This window comes from Hippocampus guttulatus, chromosome 12, assembly GCF_054856545.1.
Source record: "Hippocampus guttulatus isolate MCC_2025c chromosome 12, RoL_Hgut_1.0, whole genome shotgun sequence".
NCBI lineage: Eukaryota > Metazoa > Chordata > Actinopteri > Syngnathiformes > Syngnathidae > Hippocampus > Hippocampus guttulatus.
The window spans coordinates 9,361,209-9,382,471 of NC_141272.1; the positions used below are offsets into that span (position 1 = coordinate 9,361,209).

The window sequence follows — 21,263 nt, forward strand, 5'->3', positions numbered from 1 at the left end:
TACTACAATAGATGCATATTTCATCTAACATGGACTTCTGAAGGATGCCATGTATTTATCAGTAGTTTTCCTATTTTGGGCAAGATTCATCATTTTCACCCGCAGGTTTTTTAAAGCAAATTTAATCCTGATACATTATAAATACATTAAATGTTTGAAGTGGAGCAGGGGTGTCAAACTCATTTTTTGTCGCGGGCCACTTCGGAGTTACAGCTTCCCTCGGAGGGCCGGTGCAAAATCTCAACGTTATTTATTACCCATGACAATTTGACATTTCGGTACAGATTTCAGCAAGAATCATGATAGTCGACACACGTGATTTGCTCCCGCGGGCCACCTAAAATGAGGTGGGGGGCCGGATTTGGCCCCCAGGCCTTGACTTTGACACCAGTGAACTGGAGCATATCAAATGCTGTACTGACAATCATCGAGGTCTGAAAAAATGACTGTTAGAATTCTATACTATACTGTGCAGGAACCAGTAAAAACCCCCAAGTCTTTCAGACATCCAGAGAGAGAGAGATTTTTAAGCATTTCTTTGAATTTGGTTTTATTACCACAACACACACTGTTTGCACAGCAGACATGGCACCTGTAAGGCCAACGGTTTATCATGCCGCTACATGCAGCAGAGACAATCTTGTCTTGTTTTGGGATCAGTCTTAGATCTCTTATAAACAGCCTAAAATATGAAAAAAAAAATTGCGTAAATCTGACTTCCATTTTCAGTGTGCTCTGTTAAGGTTGAAGGTCATAAACTCAAAGAGAGGCAGCGCATATCGCAGTCATAGTTAAAGGGAAGCCAGAAATAAACGAACTAAATTAGAGTCCCAGTAGACTCATTTAATGCTCTGACCTGTGCACCTTGTTTGTTCATTTGATCTACCGTAGAAACTGCCTATTTACGGCAATGGCGGGGTTAGTTCTTGGCTGTTTGGAGCTTTTTGTAATAAACTAGTAGTGCTCTTGTTTTACTGGAATGAATGAATGATTCAACAAAGATGAGCATGTTCACTTGGATATTAAACAAAAAATACAAGCCTCCAACGCCCACCCACTGTAATATTTGAAATATGATATTTACAGAAAAACAAACTTACTTAAAACTACCTTCAGGGGACTTGAGGAATATTCAACATTTTTCTGAGAATTGTATTGTGTTAGGTTAACAGGACTAGGTGAAAGTATAGTCGGGAGCAAGACAAATGTGGAAAAAAAAATCAAGGTGATTTAATCTTTTGAATTGTATTTATTAAATATGTAATCAAATCAGACACTTTGCTGTTTTACAAAAAAAAAAACCCAAAACATTTTATTGTTCATTTTCTAATAGATTTTATTTCCTGGGCAGCAAGTAGCACTGATTTGGTGCAATGGCACATATCTCATTTTTCAGTCAAAGTAATTGGGTATGGCCAGTAAATTGGAATAAGAGATTTAAACCTGTCATGTAAATCCTGCCTAAAAGCACTGAATGGAGGGCAGACCTCTGTCAAGTCTGAACCAATTTGTTCTGTCCATCGCCCATAAATCTCTTAGCATACGGATGTCAAACTCAGGGCCCAGGGGCCAGATCCGGCCCGCCACGTCATTTTTTGTGGTCGGTGAAAGCAAATCATGTATGTCAACTTCCATGATCCTTGCTAAAATCTGTATCGAAATGTGAAATTGTCATGTGTGATAAAAGCCATTGCGATTTTTCAATAATTTTGTTCCCCTGTTTACACTTATTTGAACAAACCATAAAGTTGACTTGAGTGATTTCAAAACTGCTAAGCCATTATGGGTTGTGTCGAAGTAATGACACCATGAGATGATTAAACATTTATTTGGTTTGACTATTGTAACGGCCCTCACAGGGAAGACTTGACTTCAACGTGGCCCGCGACAAAAATGAGTTTGACACCCCCCGTCTTAGCACAATATTATAAATACTGTCAATGACAAAGAATTTCATTAAACACTCGACCTCTATCAAGATTTGCTCCGGCAACACTCCACCGCAAATTATTGTGGAAAGTCGAGATAAGCTGCAACTAACGGAAGCAAACGTAAAGGAGGCAAAGAAGGCAGGCAGACTTTGAATAATGAGGCCATGGTGTCATACTGCGTCTCTGTCTCAGCTCCTGTCTGCCTAACATCATCCATCCATCCAATTATTGATGTCAAGAAGGAATAACAAAAAACTACTATGTCGCAGGGGCACGCACAGTCTTTCAGCGCGACTGTATATCGAGACAGTGCAGCATCTTTCGTCCAACGCAATCCATTCTTGCACGCAGGTGGACTTTCAGCATATTTTTCAGGATTGCACAACATCAGAGGCTCACGGCTTTCAAAGTTACATTCATCTAAAAGCAAAGAGCAGCTCCTATTTTGCTTACCAGAGAGGTGAAGATGTACGTGTAGTAGGCTGAAAGCATTCCCAGCTCTGATGCCTGCACAGAGCAAAAAAGAAGAAGAGGAGCAGTGAGGGCAAACATTAGAGTGGGGTAAGAGAAACAAAAAGGGGGGGGGGCTAAAATTAAAGGTTTGGAGTCCAAACAGAAGCAAGTGAAACAAATTGGAAAGTCGAGAGAGTGAAGGATATGAAGAGGTGAGAGGTCAGCGAACTTGTGCTCCCCGCCGCGGCACGCTGATCAAATCCCGTTCTTGATAAGAACAGACATTTATCTGACTGCGGCTCTGGGGTGCACAATTAAATTTCAGAGGTGAATTAGTATGCCGCACGACAAGTGTCTGACAATTTGATTAAATCAAAGTCACAGCAGAGTGCGAGCGTGAAGGAGATGGTGAACTTTTCAGAATTGCTGTCATTATCAAAAATAGGTATTGGCACACAGTATGCAAGATGATCAGGTCAAGTATTTTCCACAACTAGCAACAATGACCTTGAAAAACTCTCACTTTGATTATATTGCCATCAGATTCAAGCCCCCCAAAAAGTGTAGAGTGATTGTCTCACAAAAAATGTTTCATTGATGACTTGATTGTTAAGCATTTGGTTGATTGCGTTGAACTGATGATTAATTCGTCATGTGGTGAAGTAAATGACGCGCAATGGAGTGCAATACCTGGTGGTAACTAGCGGAGGTGCTGTTCAATCAATTTCCTTGTTTTGCTATCGAAACAAGCGGAACATGACATCATCTGTCGGAAGCAGATCTAAATTCAGGCTGTGGCTCAACTCCTCTGAACAGTATTGTCTTTCATAGAAACAGGAGTTTAGAATATTCAGATGCCCCCCCCCACCCCCACACAAAAACAATCAAATCGATCGTTCATTTCCTATTGTGTGTCAATAAATTCAGTCCCATCCCTACTTTGGTGGCAGCAAAAAATTTGCCTCACGCCATCCAAAAGTCATTAAAAGCAAAAGTCATGAAAATAAATTAAGAAAGACTTCCTTTAGGTGTTGAATGCCCCGTTGCACAAAAGCTACTCAAATTCATTGAACTGAACGGAAATAATCCTCAAGGAACAGCAATTGTTATATTTGTGTTTTGAATATACTGCTGACTGTCTCCGATAGCGAGCTGAGTATCTTTACCACTGCAGGTCTTTGCAGCTGTTCTCTGACTGAATGAGATTACATTCGGCACGCTAACACAACTGACCTAAATCGCTCTGAATACTAAAAGCTCACAAAGGCGAGACCTTTGTCCGATGAGGCTCGCCTGGAAGATGCACACAAGACAAGTCAGGATCCCTTTGGACAAGATGGGCGCTCGTTTCATCCGAGCCCGGCAAACACATCGGTGTGAAACTTTGATATGTTTTGCTCTCCCACTTTAGAGTGGAGCTGGTCAGCTTTTCAAAACCCCGGTGTCTCTTGACGTCCACAAAGACGGACAGCGTTCCACAAAGGGAGGCGAAGGAAGAAAGAAATTCGGATGGATAGATAAGTGCACGGAGTGATACACTAAAATACGATCTTGTCTGCAGGCTCCACAAGGCCCGCAACGCTTGTGAGAACAAGCGGATTCGAAAATGGATGGATGTTTGGACATTAATCAACTGTTACGTTCAGACATCCGTTCCGTATGTGACGGTAGTCGGCGCTATAGCTAGTTTTGCATCGCAGGGCAGTGTTGTGCCGTAGAAAGAACACCTTATCGTGCGAGGCATGGACGGATTGAACGTGATGAAACGGTTACCATTCATCCTAGCTTGCTGTGAGAACTGTGACGAAATGAGACAAAATGGGGCAGTAGGTGACAAAACTTGAAACGGAGAGGTCCCATGGAAATAAATATGCTTTCCATTCGACTTCAGATGGCCTTCAAGCTTTGTCATGGCCGACTACGTTTTGTCACATCTTGTTGTGTTCACACCGTTTTATTATGGCTGACTACGATTCTCATCCTTATCATAAATGCGGAGGCCATTTCTTTTTTTTTTTTTTTGGTTTCAAAATAACGGCCCGTCGGCCATGGCAAGTCACGTTTGAAATCATCACGTGCCCTTTGTCTCACATCCATTCAGCTTTTTCCACTCGTGGCCTGCAACGTGATTGCCGTGGTCACCGGGATCATAACGGTAACATATACCGTCATGACAAAATCATTTGATTATTTTCTCCCATTTTTACAGTTCTCTCTGTAAATATCATGCCATGTTAATGAATACTTGGAGTGGCTCTGAATGTATAATCAGGAGAAAGGAGGAAGAGAGAAACGGGTTACATAGGCGGTGAGAGGCCAGACATCCCACTATGGCTTCCTACGGCTCTTTGGCCCACTGTTGTTCGGGTTGCTATGGTGATCAGATGACCGCTGATGGCAGCCTGAATGCTTGATTGAAAAGAAGACCACTGCAGGAAAAAGAGCAAATGAAAACGGAACAAAACGCCGCCTCTCCCCACTCCATGATGCATCCGTTTGACGTCACCTTCAATCTGGCAATCCATCCATCTATTGCCTTGCAGAAATAATGAGGTGTGTATTAATAACAGCAGGACTATATGCCACCGCCGAACACCCTCGCTTCTCCCCAGATCATAGTATCGATGTCATCGAGCCTCTTACAGACATTAATCTCCAATCAGGCAAGGCGTCATCATTTTTTAGTGTCCAAGGTGTTAATAATGTACTGAGAGGTTAATTATCAGCATGTGCTGGAGAGGAGAAAGCACATTAGGATCATATTGTTCTGCTGGAGACAAAGTGTCGTGCTTGCTAATGGCGCCGTAAAAATGTTCTTATCCTAATATAATGGGCTTTATGGGTTTGCAGATCACAGGTTATTTTTGGAATGTGCCGAGGTTCACGAGGTGTTTTTTATGCATTGAAAAATAGGTCGGGAGAAAAATAATGTTCAGTATCGTCGTTTGAGGCTGGACTGTGGCAAATAAAAGCTACAGCAGAAGCATAGAATTGTAAGCATTGCGTAAAGACGGTACATTCGCGGGACAAAGAACGAGGTGACCTGAATTCAAAACAAAAGGTCCGTCCAGGTCCACCAAACAATATGTAATTGTTTAACTCATTGAATCCTAGCTGCTTTTCACTGGAGCAAACCCCTCAATCAACCGTTTTACAGGATTTTGACTGATTTGCCAGGCCCGCAGATTTTTGTGTTCTATTGCGATATAAACATGCAGCCGACCAAAAGAAAGATAAGGCTGAAAAAAAAAGTTTGTTTCTATCTTTTTCCGTTCTTTCGCAATCAGCATTAGATTTCCATTTTCTGAGGAAAAAAAAAGCATGAATTTCAAGTGTAGCACCACTGTTTTGTTTTTTTTTTGCTTTTCTGACATCTGAAACATCTAAATAAGATTTTCCTTCGACAAAAAAACATAACACCACAAAAGGGGGTTTGATAGCAAAAATAGTCATCTGCACTCTTTTGAACTGATGAAATGAACTATGAACAGAAGTGAAACAATGAGTTCAGGGAGTGTGTGAACACGCATGTTTGCACATGTATAGTGTCATCAGTCTATCGAGATAAACATCCGTATCATTTAATATGCGGTGAATAGTCACCTTGTAATAATGAAAAATGGGTTGAAAAACATTTCATGCTGTCATCAATATTTTTTGGACGTAGAAGCATCTTTTCTTTTTTTAAATTCTTTTTGGCACTGCCTCAATTCCGCTGTCTTTATTTTGGACTATTTCTGCAACTGTAGACTGATGACGCTTTGTTTTTCAAAGATGTGCCCTCAGCCCAAACTGCAACAATTTGTCTTCCTTGTGATTCAAGACAGCAAATGGATTATGGCAGTAAAAACAAAAAACGAAATAACAAAAAAGAACATTTTACTCTTTCTGTATTTTCTTCATTCCCTACTTTGTCCGCCATGGGAAATACAATTTATATCTCAACAAAAATGAAGCTGAAAAACGTCTCTTTTTTTTTCCAAGTAAAAAATAAAATAAAATCTCTACATATTGAATTACTTTTATCCTTGAACATTTCTTGCCTTCAGCATTTCTCAGTCCTCAGGGATTCTTGTTATATTTCCATCGTGTGCACAAAACTCACCCGTTCCAGAACGATATGGGACATGGTGGCGTTGGCGTCAACGATGATGGTGGGGGTCTTGTCGTCTCGTATCTCCTTCAGGAGCGGGGTTGGGTCCTGGCTGTCGTCGAGCATACGCACTGACAGGGTCTCCTTGGAGATGAGGAACTGCCTCAGGAGCTGCTCCAGGTTCAATAAGCCTGAGACGCACACAAACACACACAGTGGATTACTTCTAATGAAGTGAAGACTCTAACGAGACTTTAGACTTGAGTAGGCTTAACACGGATAACCTTTCACAAAAGTTGAAAATAAATAGTTGTAGAAAAGTCAGAGGGATGCGCACGTCCGCCTCACAGTGCAGAAGTGCAGGGTTCGATTCCGGCTCTGGATCTTCCTGTGTGGAGTTTACATGTTCTCCCTGTACCTGTGTGGGTTTTCTCCAGGTACTCTGGTTTCCTCCCACATTCCAAAAACATTAATGGAAGGTTAATGGAAAACTCTAAAGTGTCCCGAAGTGTGAGTGTGAGCGCGAATGGTTGTTCGTCGATGTGTGCCCTGCGATTGGCTGGCAAACAATTCAGGGTGTGTCCCCGACTACTCCCCATAGACAACTGGGATCGGCTCCAGCACGCCTGCAGCACTTGTGAAGATAAGCAGATTAGAAAATGGACGGATGGATGGATGTCCATGAAACAAGTTCCATTAAATGAAAGTACTGTTATGCTGCCTCACACACAAAGGCCTTTGAGCAATTTGCCTTCTGCTCATTGCTGTGGTAATACACTGTTTTGATTCCAGTAAGGTGGAGGGATTTGCACTAATTAAAACATAGCCAACTTAATCAAAAGGCTCCTGGCAGCAGTTAAGGAGTCACTTGCCATCCATATATTTAGCAGAGACCCTGAGAGGTTATTTGGCTAATTTCCAATATAGGAAGAGGGAAAATTCAGGCGGGATTATTAGAGAGCACGGACCTCGACAAATTAGCATGAATGTTACCTTGGCATCTTGTCAGAGCTCATGACTTTGGAGGTTAATATTTTATATTACCGTAATGAAAATTGGGAAACACCAATAGTTGTCTTTTCTTGTTTCGTTATTGCAGGAAGAAGAGATTTTGTACAGAGGATGCACAGTGAGTACAAAGTAAGGTGACATGGCAGCTTCTGCTCCACTTACTCACAACATGACCACGAACGAGCATCTGAATGTTGACAGTTATTTGGAACAGACTACAAAAGCAATCTTCGATAATGAATTACATGTTGCTTCTCCACGTCTAAATAAAAGTACAGTGTCATTTTTTTCACATGTTGCAGCCTGCTCTGGTAAATTTACATGGCAATGTTTCATAGATATTATTGCATTTATTACTACATGGTTTTATTATACAGAGCGGGAATCGAACCCTGCACCTCTGCACTGTGAGGCCAACGTGCTAACCACTGTGTCCTCCCTATGTTCTTTCCAATGTGATAAATGTATTCATAAAGTAACAATGACTTCCTGTCTGCATGGCAGTATATTATTGAAAGTGTTTGTTTTGCCGGATGTGGACACCAATGACATGGGACCTCCTCTCCACCCTGCCTTGAACCTGTCATTCCAGCTCCCTCTCGAGTATGACACAGAGCGTCTTTGATGAGCTTGAAATAGCTTCCACTAAATCACCCTCCTTGTCTGACTGCCTCGCATCCAAGCCTGTGCATCAGCTCGTGGGGACAGCTCAAGTACAATTTCACGTCGATTTCATGACTTCAGACGGTGAACTGTGTCTGACGTGGCTGCATACAAATATAGTGACACACAAGGGAGTTCATGCTCTCATCTTGGTCCTGACTGAGTTTTTCCACACTAGGGTGCTATCATTTTATTTAGAGAGAGAGAGAGGGGGGGGGGGGGGTGCGGTGGTTAGCGCGTCGACATCACAGTGCAGAGGTCATTGGTTCGATCCTGGCTCTGGCCTCCCTGTGTGGAGTTTGCATGTTCTCTCTGTTGTGGGTTTTCTCCGGGTACTCCGGTTTCCTCCCACATTCCAAAAACATGCATGACAGGCCGATTAACCACCCCAAATTGTCCCTCGGTATAATTATGAGCGCAAATGGTTGTTCTTCTCTGTGTGCCCTGCGATTGGCTGGCAACCGGTTCAGGGTGTCCCCCGCCTACTGCCCGAACAAGGCTGCGATAGGCTCCAGCACGCCCTGCGACCCTTGTGAGGATAAAGCAGTTCAGAAAATGGATGGATGGATGGATCTCTCTCTCTCTCTCTATATATATATATATATATATAGAGAGAGAGAGAGAGAGAGAGAGAGAGAGAGAGAGAGAGAGAGAGAGATACACACACACACACAATTTAGAAATTAGCAAACAAGGGATGGAAAGCAAGACCATCTTAGCTTTAATTAAGACTTGACAGTTGTTTTAGATCTTACTTATTTTTCACTACACTTGTGGTGTTTGGTACTATGAATGTTGAAGATAAGTTTTGCTTCTTTCAGGGAATAATTTTGCCTTATTTAGATTACACACCCTAAAACTAAAACATGGCAGAAATACAGTCTGTGTGCAGTTAACATTCATTTTGGAGAAAGATCATGTAGAATTTCTTGTCCTTCTTCAAGGCTTTAACAAATCAATTTGACTAACGAGTGTATTATAAAGTCTAGAACTACATGTCACCGCCAGCACGGTTCCTGTTCCTCATAATGAGCGAGCGATTTGATTTCCGCCTCCCAATACTGTGTGTAAGATGACACCAATGTACTGTAAACACAAATCTGAGCAAACCTGGCCACAATAGCCTGCCGAGAGTACAGTTAATGAATGTTAACGCAGTAGAGAGTGAAATCCACAGTGTGTGCAGGTGAATAATACATTACCTTTGTGATGACTCATCATTGAGCCTCGGGCATAGTAAGACCTACTTTTATGACTTTGCCGCCAATGTGAACTTTAAAATGTACAGTAGAGGAGATATGTCAAAATATTGAAGTGACAGCGTAATCACCGCCCCATTAACCCAAAATAACCACAGAGGGGAACCATAAATTTCATCAATGACTTCTATCAGGTGAAAATGCCCGACACACTGCAGTGGTGTTGAAAGTTTTACCTCCAACTTTCAGGTGCTTTCTTTCTTTGTTGGACTAAGAACTGAATTTGGATCATTGCATGAGTGTGAGAGACTAACAAAATTGTTGAAACTTGGAATTTGACAAAATTTTCTTCATTGCCTATTTGATAACTGCGGGAAATTAGCAATCGATTCGACAAATAGAGGACTGCACTGCGTTTTGCCTCAGTCAAGCCGAGACGCCAATAGTCATCAATCAGTTCTGTGTAATCAACAGAATTCTTAACACTAGACAATGATTGAGGAGTCTTGTTAAACTAATCATTTTCATTTGTTTTATGTTTAATGTAGTGCCATGAATGCTTCCATTTAAATCACAAAATTGTATTTTTTAATTCTGTGAGAATTCCAAGTATTTGCAATTGATTTGTATTGAAGCAAATGCTATTTTCTGATGCAAAAAATCACATAGGGACAAACCCACGACTCTACCATTTAGTTTGACGGCAGTGCAAGGGCCTTAGGATTGGAATGACGGTCCACCTTATACTGACGTCGAAGATGAGAAATAGTGTCTTATTATACTCTTATCCACTAAATTGCCTCCCAAGCACTCACTTTTAGATTTATGCACCACTTTAGTTCAGCGTCATTATATAGGAGTCACCGCTAAAGCAAAAAAGAAAAAAAAACCTTGAGGAAAAAGGTGATTCTTGCCTCAAGATCAACGGAAGGTGCAGGGAAGCGGCTTTGGAGGGTCAGTCTTTTGTGACGACCACTTTCTGCTTCACCCAAATGAAAAGAAAAACACAACCCAAAAAGTAACCCCAACATATATGTTGGATGGTAACAGAATAAGTTACAGTCAAATAACCTGTCAAACCCGTGAGGAACACCACAGAGCAGAAGAACATTGCTTCATGACTCTTATGATGATCATTCGTCATTCGACTGAAAAACCCAAACCGGCGACGTGTGCACTCAAGCACCTATTCATCAGTCCGCCAATGAAATAGCCGAATAAACTGAATCAAATAGGTTTGCCGGTATGACAGCGTGTTCAGTGAACTGTTGGAATGTGAACATAGAGCATCTTTCACCACCATGGCAGGTTAATTACCATGATCAGTCACACTAATATATACCATTGTAACTTGACCTCACACTTTTCTGCACGTTGCTGTAATCATCAAGGTGTCTGGCGTAGGGGCTCAATTTAGGTCACGAATGTGGATTTCATGTCAAGTGTCACACTCAGAAATCACATATGAAACCAGCTACTTAGAACAGGAAACACTTTGAAGAACAATGGACAGGAGGATTTTCAGTGTGTTTCTACTTGACTATTTTGTGGACAGACAAAGCTGAATGAGCAAAATCTATTTGACTTTAATCTCTCCTGGCAAGAAATAGCAATCATGTAGTCATTCACACAGTTGGTTGTTGTGCAGTTGGCGTGGGATTTATTTGCACCCAAGGTCACATTCACATTTGCTTTGCGAGTTTTAGTTTTATCTACTCACACAACAGCATGCTACTACTATACAATATCTATGTCTTTGAAGGTCTGTAAAAAAAAAAAATAATAATAAATAAAAACAAAACACCAACTCCATCCTGAAAAAGGCCCAGCAGAGGATGCACTTCCTGAGGTTGCTGAGGAAGCACCGCCTGCCACAGGAGGTGCTACGACAGTTCTACACGGCAGTCATCGAATCCATCCTGTGTTCTTCCATCACGTTTTGGTTTGGGGGGCCGCCACAAAAAAGGACAAAATCCGACTGCAACGGACAGTTAGGACTGCGGAAAAAATCATTGGCACCACCCTACCCACTCTTGACGACTTGCACACCGCAAGAACCAGGACAAGGGCATGGAAAATCCTACTGGACCCCCCACATCCTGCCCACCACCTTTTCCAGCTACTCAGGCTAACCCTTCCTAACCCTCAGGCAAGCACTACCGATCCATGCGCACCAAATCCAGCAGACATTCAAAACAGCTTCTTCCCTCTCGCCATTAACTCCGCAAACAGTAACCCAAATCTACCTGTATAATAGCTCTTCGCAATTTTTTCTCACCCCTGTGTAACAGCATTACTTCATCATCACTGTACCTCCAGCTCTGTACTTACTTGCACCACTGTCACTGATCTCTATTCCACAGCACCAGACACTTTAAAGCGCTCAAGAAAAAAAAATGTACAGTTAAACTTTTTCTACAAATACTTCTACGGGTCACTTTAAAATGGTGCAATGATTATCTGCACCAACTGCACAACTGTCACAGTAGTGTATTCTACCACTGATCACGTTAGCTCTGCTTGATAATTTGCACGTTTTCTCACAGCTGTCATAGGGTGGGACTACCACACAACGGTGCCCTTACATTACGGAATGTCTTTCCATACCTATTCTTAATGTCCTTGTTTGTCATAGTTGCTTGTTTTTGATGATACGAGTGTAGTGAGACAAGTTCCGTATCTGTTCTACATACTTGGCCAATAAAGGTGATTCTGATTACGGAATAAACCGACAGCATATAAATGCTACTAATATCGTCACGGGTGTTTTTGTAAGATTAAAATCATAAGTCCTCCAGCTCCCGTGGCTTGCTCCTTAATGAAATAAGAATGCCTTCTTTTATGTGCTGTTTCAGGTAAGTGTCAGCTACTCCCATCACCTCATTTATGAAAGTGCACTGTCTCTTCAAACGGCTACAACAAGCATCCGTGCAAAGAAGAAAGGTGATTTGTTTGTGTTCATATGTTTATGTGTTGTGAACATAAACATAATGACACCTACGCTTCGATTTGTCCTCAGCCATGGTTGGGAAAATATGCCTGAATTGGTCATACTCTATTTGGCCCTCCGCGGTGTGGAGGATGAGGCCCGCACATGTGGACGAGCCATTGACAGCATGCAGCCAAGCCAATGTCTGACTGCAATCGTCAATGGGGAAGGGTCGCGGCTCGGGGAGCTGGGACCAAACAATTCTGGCGGCCCTCGCGCACAAAACGAGCCATTCTGCCACTCAGTTTTCAAATGAATGAAAAAGGGCCAGAGGAGAGCATGCAATCAATATGCCTGCCTGTCTGGACAATCTCTTTACTTGATGCCAATGTATGAGAGCAGTGGTTATCTGTGCCCTTTCCTCAGCCCAATCGGTGCATTTTGCTTATGCTTTGCTGCTCAACAGCATCCTCAACAAACCACTCTCCTATTTCATTTTCCCCCCATTTCCTTTGCACGCCTCTTGCAACACACCAACGCACAGCCACGGGGAGGAAATAATGCTGAAAAACGAATTTCTGCTAAGAGTGCCTAAGAGTCCACCATGATTGTCATTATATTTGTCCAACGCTGTAAACGGCAATAATCCAAAATATCTACTCACAGTCAGTATCCAAGATCTGAGTGACTGAGATCTGCACGATAGGAAAACTAAAACCACATTACCGTATTTTCACGACAATAAGGCGCCATTAAAAGTCTTAAATTTTCTCCAAAATGGACAGGATGCCTCATAATGCGGAGCGTCTAGTGTATGCGCCGAGTTCCAAAGCCTGACTGGGAGCACTTCCGGCCGACACGCTGTTTATACAGAGAAAAGGCGGACGTGAGTGACGACAGGCATGCGGAAGTCTGCCAATGAGTGAAGGGTGGGCGTGTAAGAGGAAGCTAAAGGCACGCCCCTAGCAGGTACCAGTCACCAATGAGTGAAGGGTGATCGTGTAAGAGGACGCTAAAGGCACGCCCCTAGCAGGTACCAGTCGCGTGAGTACATTGTAAAATGGCTAAATAAAGTACAACCAAACTCAGTTTTGCTTCCGTTGCCTTTTTAAAAACGTGTTTTTAGCGTGTGTCCGTATGTCTTAGCTGCTACAGTATGCTTTAAGATAACATACCTAGTATGTTTTAGCGTGCATGCATGCTACCGTATGCTTCAAGCTAACGTGTTTTTAGCGTGCATGCATGCCGTATGTTTAAGCTGGCCTGTTTTACCATGCCTGGCTGCGCCCAATAATACAGTGCCGTTTTGTGTATGTGTCAAATACAGAAGTAGCACCTGTTACTGAGACTGCGCCCAACAATACGGTGCGCCGACGCGTCGTGAAAATACGGTACATTGGGATCAAATATTTTTTATATTGAGAATTATGATACAAAGACATTTAGTAATTTGTAGTACTGTAATTGATTTTTGTGCCTAAGAATTTTTTTTAATGAAGTTTGTGCATAGACTTGTACATAAAGAAAAAAAATAGATAAATACATATTAACTCTTTAACTCCACAAGACGTACTTGTACATCTTTTTAAAATTAAGCCCCACCTACCAAAGACGTACTTGTACGTCTAAATCTTTTTTTTTTTTGCGTCATCAAGAGGAGGAGGGGATGCAATCTGTAAATGAGAATAAGCTATTTGTATTGTAAATCATGTGAAAAAGTGACCAGTAGGTGGTAGTGGTGCCTCACGTGCTTGAAATGCATGCTTTTACATAAAGCTCTTTTTCTCAGTTTTTTACCCAGGAATCGCCATTTTCATGAAACTTAGCCATTTTGTAATGCCGATTGCTGAAAAATGGAAAAAGATGGAAACAATATTTTTTTCCCAAACTTTGTTTTGGTAGGCTCCATGTTTATGTAGCATTAGCACCAAATATTCTCTGGGCCTTGCAAGATCAGTCAAAATCCAGTAAAACGCTGGGATTGAGGGGGTTGCCCCAGTGAAAATGGCTGGGATTGAATGAGTTAAGTGTGAACATGTCAGTGGCATGCTTTGAGTGACAGATGGACTACTAACGTGGAAATGTACCGGTCAAAGAGGACGCTCAAGGTGTGCACATTGAAATCAAGGTGGGTGGTTTGACATGTCTCAATTCCAACTGCGTGCCCTTTGATGTACGTTTAATGTGTTTCTGTTGCTCAAAGTGTAAAGCCGACAGTGAAACGAAAGGTTAGCTTATGCCACTCGGCAGGGTCATGGTGTCTTTGTCTGGGGAGTTGTAATTACTGCCCGGTGGACTACAAGAGGGTGGGAACAGGCCATGATTTAATCTTCCTTTCCATTTGCAAAAATAAATCTGCCCCAAGGGGATTGAGAGGCTTTTTTTGAGGTCATTCAGTTTAGTATCTTTGGAATCAAACGAGTGCCTCTAACAAGGAGTCGGTGAGATCAATGCTGGCTTCAACTGCAATATTTGCTCTCTTTTTTTCTTACTTTCATCTGTCAAAAGCTTGATCCTTATCGGGCGGTGTTGAGGGACTACACATCGACGAGCGATATTTAATTTGGATTTCAAGATGATGATTGTGGAGTGCAGACTGTTTATTTTGGGATGCTGGCAACAAGCACGCTCTGTGGATTGCAGCTGCTGTTTCAGACAGTGTGTCAGAGGGTGAGATTTTGATAAAGTGCTGCATCTGCTGCTGGAACACAGTTGTTGTGCATTTGGGATAGCTCGGTGTGTCAACACGTCTTAAAGGAAAACACATGAAACACTGTTTGCACCTTGTCAGCAGGTGTAGGGATGGAGGTTGGTGAACATGCTCATCCCCGAGTGTGTACACTGTGTGTGTTTATTCTGTACTCACAGTCGGCCTGTGCACAGATGAGGCAGGAGGCGGTGCTGTTAAAGAAGGTGAGGAGGCTCGCGATAGCCAGACTGACATCCATGTTGGTTGGCCTCATGTCTAGAGTGGTGAAGCGAGGGAACTGGACTTTTAGAATGTCTTCTGGAGCCACCTTGACGTACGGCACCTGCACAGAGACAAGGATGTCAAAAGTACAATTTATGGCAAATTTTTACCATACACCATTTGGTCGAGGAGGCCTGAGGACGACATGGAACCTGCATTTTAGCAGGAGCTTATAGGTTTGAAAAATCAAATGCAAGTTATTTTGAATTTCCATTATCCATGGCATCTGTGCAGAGTTGATCACCTAATCCGAGGGCATGATTTGTAAGTCCTCACAGTTTACCATCACATTTCTGACACTACCTAACAATTATCTGAGAAGTAGCCGCCGCAACCTTTATTTGCACCGGCTTCAAATTAGCTGACTATTCTACTTCTGACAGCATTTTTCACAGAAGCCCGAGGAGCACTACCCTCAATCTGAATTTGAAACCAGTCAAACCACTTCTGGCATTTCTGCGACCGATGTCTGAGGCGTAGTATGCTCGACCCGGATTTGAACCATGTCAAATCATGGTTAACCATCCTACTTCTGACACCACTTGTCAGGGAGGTCAGAGGAGTCCCATGCTCATTTCTGACACGATCCGATCGCTGTCTGAGGAGTAGGACCATCAACCTTTATTTCAACTGGCTTCAAATAAAGGCTGACTATCTCACTTCTGACACCGATACGATGAGAAGCCCTGAGGAGGAGCCAACCGTCAAACGTCTGACACCGTTGGGAGGAGTAATGCCTTCAACTCTTGGGTCAAGTTGAATCGAAAACAGTTGAATAGAATTGCATAGCATCAGCTAAGCTCACCATTGCATTTTAAAGAAAAGTCTGAGGTTAGTACCTCTGCAACCCAAATTTCACTTCAGGCTGAAACCGACATCTCACTCCTGACACTCGACAAAACTCACTCCCCCACAAAAAGACAAAATTGCCAACGTGTACGACGGAAAACGTCAAAAAGCCGTACGCGTCACACAGAAACATTGTGCGTGCGCCTGTGAGTGTATGTTTTTCTTTTGCGAGCCAAAGAAAACCCAAGGCTCTACGGAGCGGCAGACGCATACTCAGAACACACAATTTTAGTGAGTGACTAAGATACTAAAATCTCTGCATGGATCACAGCATTTGTTTTCATACCACCCACAAGAACAAGCTCTTGTCAGACAGCGTTTATTTGAACGCCTCCTCAGCCACTGTTTTAAAACATTTTCCAACAAGAACCTTACGAATGAGCTCGGCAGTTTAATTTCGGGTGCTATGACAATGACATAAATAGCAGCACATATAATAGCTGGCGCTGATAACATTTTATAGGTATAACGAGAAAAATTGTGGGAAAATCAATGGTCGTTGGTTGAAACGGTCGGTGGTTGAAACGTTTACAGAACTTGTTTATCACAGAAAATTGAAAAGGACTTTCTGCTGAGAGATTATTACATTCATATCATTTTGTGGTTGCTAATTGTGTCCAAAAGCCTCACTGGAAATCCGGTCTAATAGTATTCAGAGAAAAGGACATCAATTCATTAGTGGGAGAAGTGTACAGTGTTTCCGGTGTCATCAAAAATTAGACGCAGAGGGTAAGAAAAGAAAAGTCAGCCAAGCCTTCTGTGAGAATCAATAAATACATTTCTCCCGTCCATTTCAGTAGGCAGGGGCAGGCAATCTTCAGATTGATTACCCTTCTTCTTCCCAGTGTTGCTTCGATGTAGCATTACAAATATCTGTATTCCCCCGTGGCCTGCAAGAAAATCCAAACAACCCTATTTGTATGAAAAGGTATTTCACACACAGGGTGATATCTCTCAGGGTCGCACGATCCGAAATTCTCGGTGCAAAAGTGCTTCTAAACCATGACGTCAGACTGTAAAACTGCAAAGCCAATAAAGGGTCGACTAGGGCAACTCCTCTACGAGACATACTGGACCAGAAATGTATCTTTATCACAACAACAAATTGTGCAACAAATCCTCCATCCTGCATCACATTGTATCGCAAGCTTGCATTCATTTCCCCTGAATGAAATTAGCGTCTTATCATGTGACCGGATAGTCACGACCAAGGTTGACTCTCAGAACTGAGTGGGGAAATGGGGTGAGAACAAGTAGCAGGTGTTGGGTCAGTCAGCGGGCCAGGCATTTAGGTGGAGCCCGGTGGGGCTTGAAGGGTAAACTGGAGGACATGCTGGGTCTGAGAGGAGCAACAGGGAAAGGGAGCCTCTTTATCACGGAAGATTGCCTGTCTGTGCTCTTCTCATTGGCCATACATTGCCTTCCTCCTCGTCACCTTACTCCCTTGATTGGTTTTCAATCCTTGCCCATTGTTGTGTAATGGAGTCCCTTGGTGTCTGGATGGATGGAGGTGCAGCCAGCAGTGACAGGCCCCGATGGAACGCTCAAACCTGGGCGAGAAAGAGCCCTACGCCTGGATAATAGTTGTACAGCACGCAGGGGAACTGAGCCCATTTTTGGGACGAAGTTCTGATTGTTCCAATTGGATTTGTCCAATTTCGCACTTCCCTTTTCTTAGTTCTGTCCCTTTTTCTCATAACTCGTTTCACCCCGGCCTGTTCCACTGTTTACCTGTCTAATTTCTCAGAACTTGGTCCTGGCGTTACCTTTGTTAATGGAAAAAGATACTTCCTATCGGGCATGGGCAGAGAAATAATTAATTGGTCGTTAAGAATTTGGTCAATTGTGTGGAATTGATTGTTGATTAATTGTGTCTTGAAGCAATCATGGGAAAATAGATAGCACTGCCTGGCTGCACCGAGCCGAGGTGCTGTTGAATCAGTCGCAACTGGTGAGCCAACTAAATAAGAAACAGAGGATGTTTTTTTCGGTTCACTGCTCAATTTTTTCCTCTTGCCCGTGTTAATGAGATGGTGCGTTGAATTTATTCCGTTTTATTTCGTCAAATGGTTTCACAATATGAAATCAACTGGATCCAGCCACAGTTTCTCAGTAGACTTCCAATCGAAATCTATATCCAGATGATTCTGACATGTGCAGCCACATGACAAAATCCAACAAAGCATTTTTTCTTCAGTGTAAAAAAAAGGAACCAATGGAAAAAGAATCAATCAGGTCTTAATCAACCCAAATCAGATGGCAAGTACCATGACGTCACACATCAGAACCTGTGCAATCCGCATTGAAGATACCAGCATGGAAGCAGGAGTTCAGCACATTCAAGGACATTCACTTCCTATTAAGATAATATTCAAAACATGTGTATTAATGGATTAAATGAGCGCAATGTTCTCCAATGAAGATCAAGGAAATATTGTCTGATAATAATGCATTATATAATCTCCCAAAAAGTAAATAAAAAAAGCATTACAAGTGATCAAATTCTGGAAACCCCACAGCCCACTTTAATTTTTACTTCTATAGAAACTTTAGGGAGTACTATATCTCAACATATCGACCCCTCGTGTCGGCAATCAAAGCAATAGTATGAATTGATCACTGAAGAGTAGCCATGCAATGCTTTGACTCAGAGGTGCTCCGAAGACAGAAAATCGATGTACCGCATGAAGAACAGCAAGCTGTCAAGCCATTTGAGTCACCTGCCGCACTTCTTATCTGCAACCAACAGCTCGTATAATTCATCCGTATTGGTCGATTAATCTGAACACTAAAAGCAAGAAAATCTTTCCCGGGCATACCCAGCAGGGCGATGCTTTTAAGGCAACGCAAGAAGCTTCCCGTGAGGTTTGCAAAAAAGCATGCAACGGATATAAATGAATGAATAAGTAAATGAGCTATTTTCCTCAAAATGGGTATTCCTTTCTGTGACTCCTGTTGATGTATCAAATTTGATAATCCTGAATAAATGGGCTAAATCAGCCTATTAATACATGGTAAAAGTCATTAGTATTTATTTATTTATTTTGGTGATACATTTATTTTTGCCAGTATGTTTGATACTGTCTATCAACTTCTTGCCCCAGGTGTGATTGCCGATAATTTTCCACTAGAAAATATCTGTTAACCCTCCTACCCTGCACCAGACGTCAATCGATGTGATACCCACTGGTCAAAATGTCACAAAAAACAAAAACAAAAATTAAAAGGTAGAGCATATATGTACATCCATCCATCCATTTTCTGATCTGCTTTATCCTCACAAAGGTCGCGGGGGGTGCTGGAGCCCATCCCAGCGATCTTCGGGCAGTAGGCGGGAGACACCCTGAACTGGTTGCCAGCCAATCGCAGGGCACACAGACGCAAGCAACCATCCATGCTCACACTCACAACTAGGGGCAATTTTAAGTGTCCAATCAGCCTGCCATGCATGTTTTTGGAATGTGGGAGGAAACCGGAGTACTGGGAGAAAACCCAGGCAGGCACGGGGAGAACATACCGGAGCTAGAATCGAACCCGGTACCTCTGCACTGTGAGGTCATTGCACTTACCACTCTTCCACCGGGCCGCCTGAGCATATAGTTCATGCTTTAAATTAGATGAAATTGCAGGTTGAAGTAAAATAACAACATAAGTCAAGTGTATCACCCGTTCCTCGTCATTCAAGTTACAAGAGGGTTGAAGGAGTGCTTTGCTGTTTGTCACGTCTGACCATTAGGCTTGTTTACTTCTGCTTTCACTGCCAAGCCAATGTGCATATATTACTGAACGTTTACAGTTCATAAATGTTTCAGAATGGTGGCAGTTTGGACTCTGAAACACATGATTCAGAGTATAGTTGATCTCAATGCGGGTAAAAAGTCCACACAAAATCGAGGTAGCACTGTATCTTCTTATTACGTGGGAATAGAAATTGAAGTCCGTTATTTGTTCCACTGATTTCAAGCCTCCGTTTCCACTTTCAGTATAGAATATGTGACTGCATGGCATATTTTCATCTCATGAATGTAAAAGAATGTAATAATTTCCCTCGCCCTGTTTTTAAGGTGTTTTAATTTGCTTTTTGAAAATAGTGATCGGATGCTTTCAATGAGACACTAAACAAATATCCGAAAGTCGACATGCTGTTCAAAATGAAATTGAAGTGAATTATCTTATTATTTAAGCATCTGTTCAGAGTCACCATTACCATGGGAGCAGGTTTAATTGCATATGATAATTATGTTGAGGGAGACACTACCAAATATTTACAAACGCCAAGACCCAAAGGTAACCTGTGCTTTCTGACGGCGTTACTATGAAGAAATGCAGCATTGACTGCTGCTGAAAGACAGATGTTTGTCAGTACGCTCACGGAAGGATGAGGAAACGAAGACGGAGAACAAGTCAAGGAGGAGGGAAAGCCGAGACATAAAGCCTCCAGCTGGATTGTCAGATGAGAATGACAGAGTAAGTTTCCAAGAAGAGAAATTGAAAAAAGGGAAGTATAGAAATTCCCAAATGATAGAAAAATGTAAAAAATTGTGTAAAATTGGACAATTTGCAGTGTCAATTTGTCACATGTCGTCTTTCGGTGTTTATGTACAAACCACCGACAACATAAATCTCAAGGAAATGCTGTCCTTAAGTTCACAGTAAAAGCTTCCACCGACAACATAAATCTCAAGGAAATGCTGTCCTTAAGTTCACAGTAAAAGCTTGGCAGGAACGCCGATCTGTCATCGAAATACAGGAACAGGAGTCGATTCCACATACGCAGACAAGTATAAGATCGAGTCCAGAAAAAAATGGTTATTTCCGAAATAAGGTCGCGAGACCGACAAAGTGCAACATAAATCGCTGGGCACAACCCAGGGCTAAATAACGCTACTAACAAAAAGAGCTTGCAGACGGCAAGAAAAATAGAACACACAAAATCACTTGTCAAAAACGACAAGGAAAAGCCAATCAATGAATCAAAGGAAAAGCCAATTAATGAATAAAACAAAAACGCACCGAGGACAGCAATATCAAAACAACACAGAGATAACAAGAGAAACAAACCAGAACACAAATAGGACAAGGAACGAGATCCAGAATCACGAAGGTCTAGAAAATAAGCACTTGGGCGTGAGACGTGACCAAGGCGAATTATCCGACAACTGGT

At 42.3% G+C, this 21,263-nt stretch overlaps 1 protein-coding gene across 5 annotated transcripts in view; it reads right to left on the reverse strand.

The window, feature by feature from the left end:
• The window catches only part of grik4 (glutamate receptor, ionotropic, kainate 4), a 249,915-nt gene that overhangs the window by 77,000 nt on the left and 151,652 nt on the right, over positions 1 to 21,263 (reverse strand). For 4 of the 5 annotated variants that reach the window (XM_086125398.1, XM_086125396.1, XM_086125397.1 and 1 more), the window contains exons 6-8: positions 15,146 to 15,311; positions 6,490 to 6,668; positions 2,385 to 2,438 (exon numbers count right to left, since the gene is read on the reverse strand). In XM_086125398.1, the coding sequence (XP_085981524.1) occupies positions 2,385 to 2,438; positions 6,490 to 6,668; positions 15,146 to 15,311 (399 nt within the window). Of the gene's footprint in view, positions 1 to 2,384; positions 2,439 to 6,489; positions 6,669 to 6,761; positions 6,987 to 15,145; positions 15,312 to 21,263 lie in introns of those variants that run through there. The other variant, XM_086125399.1, reaches the window with a different exon arrangement.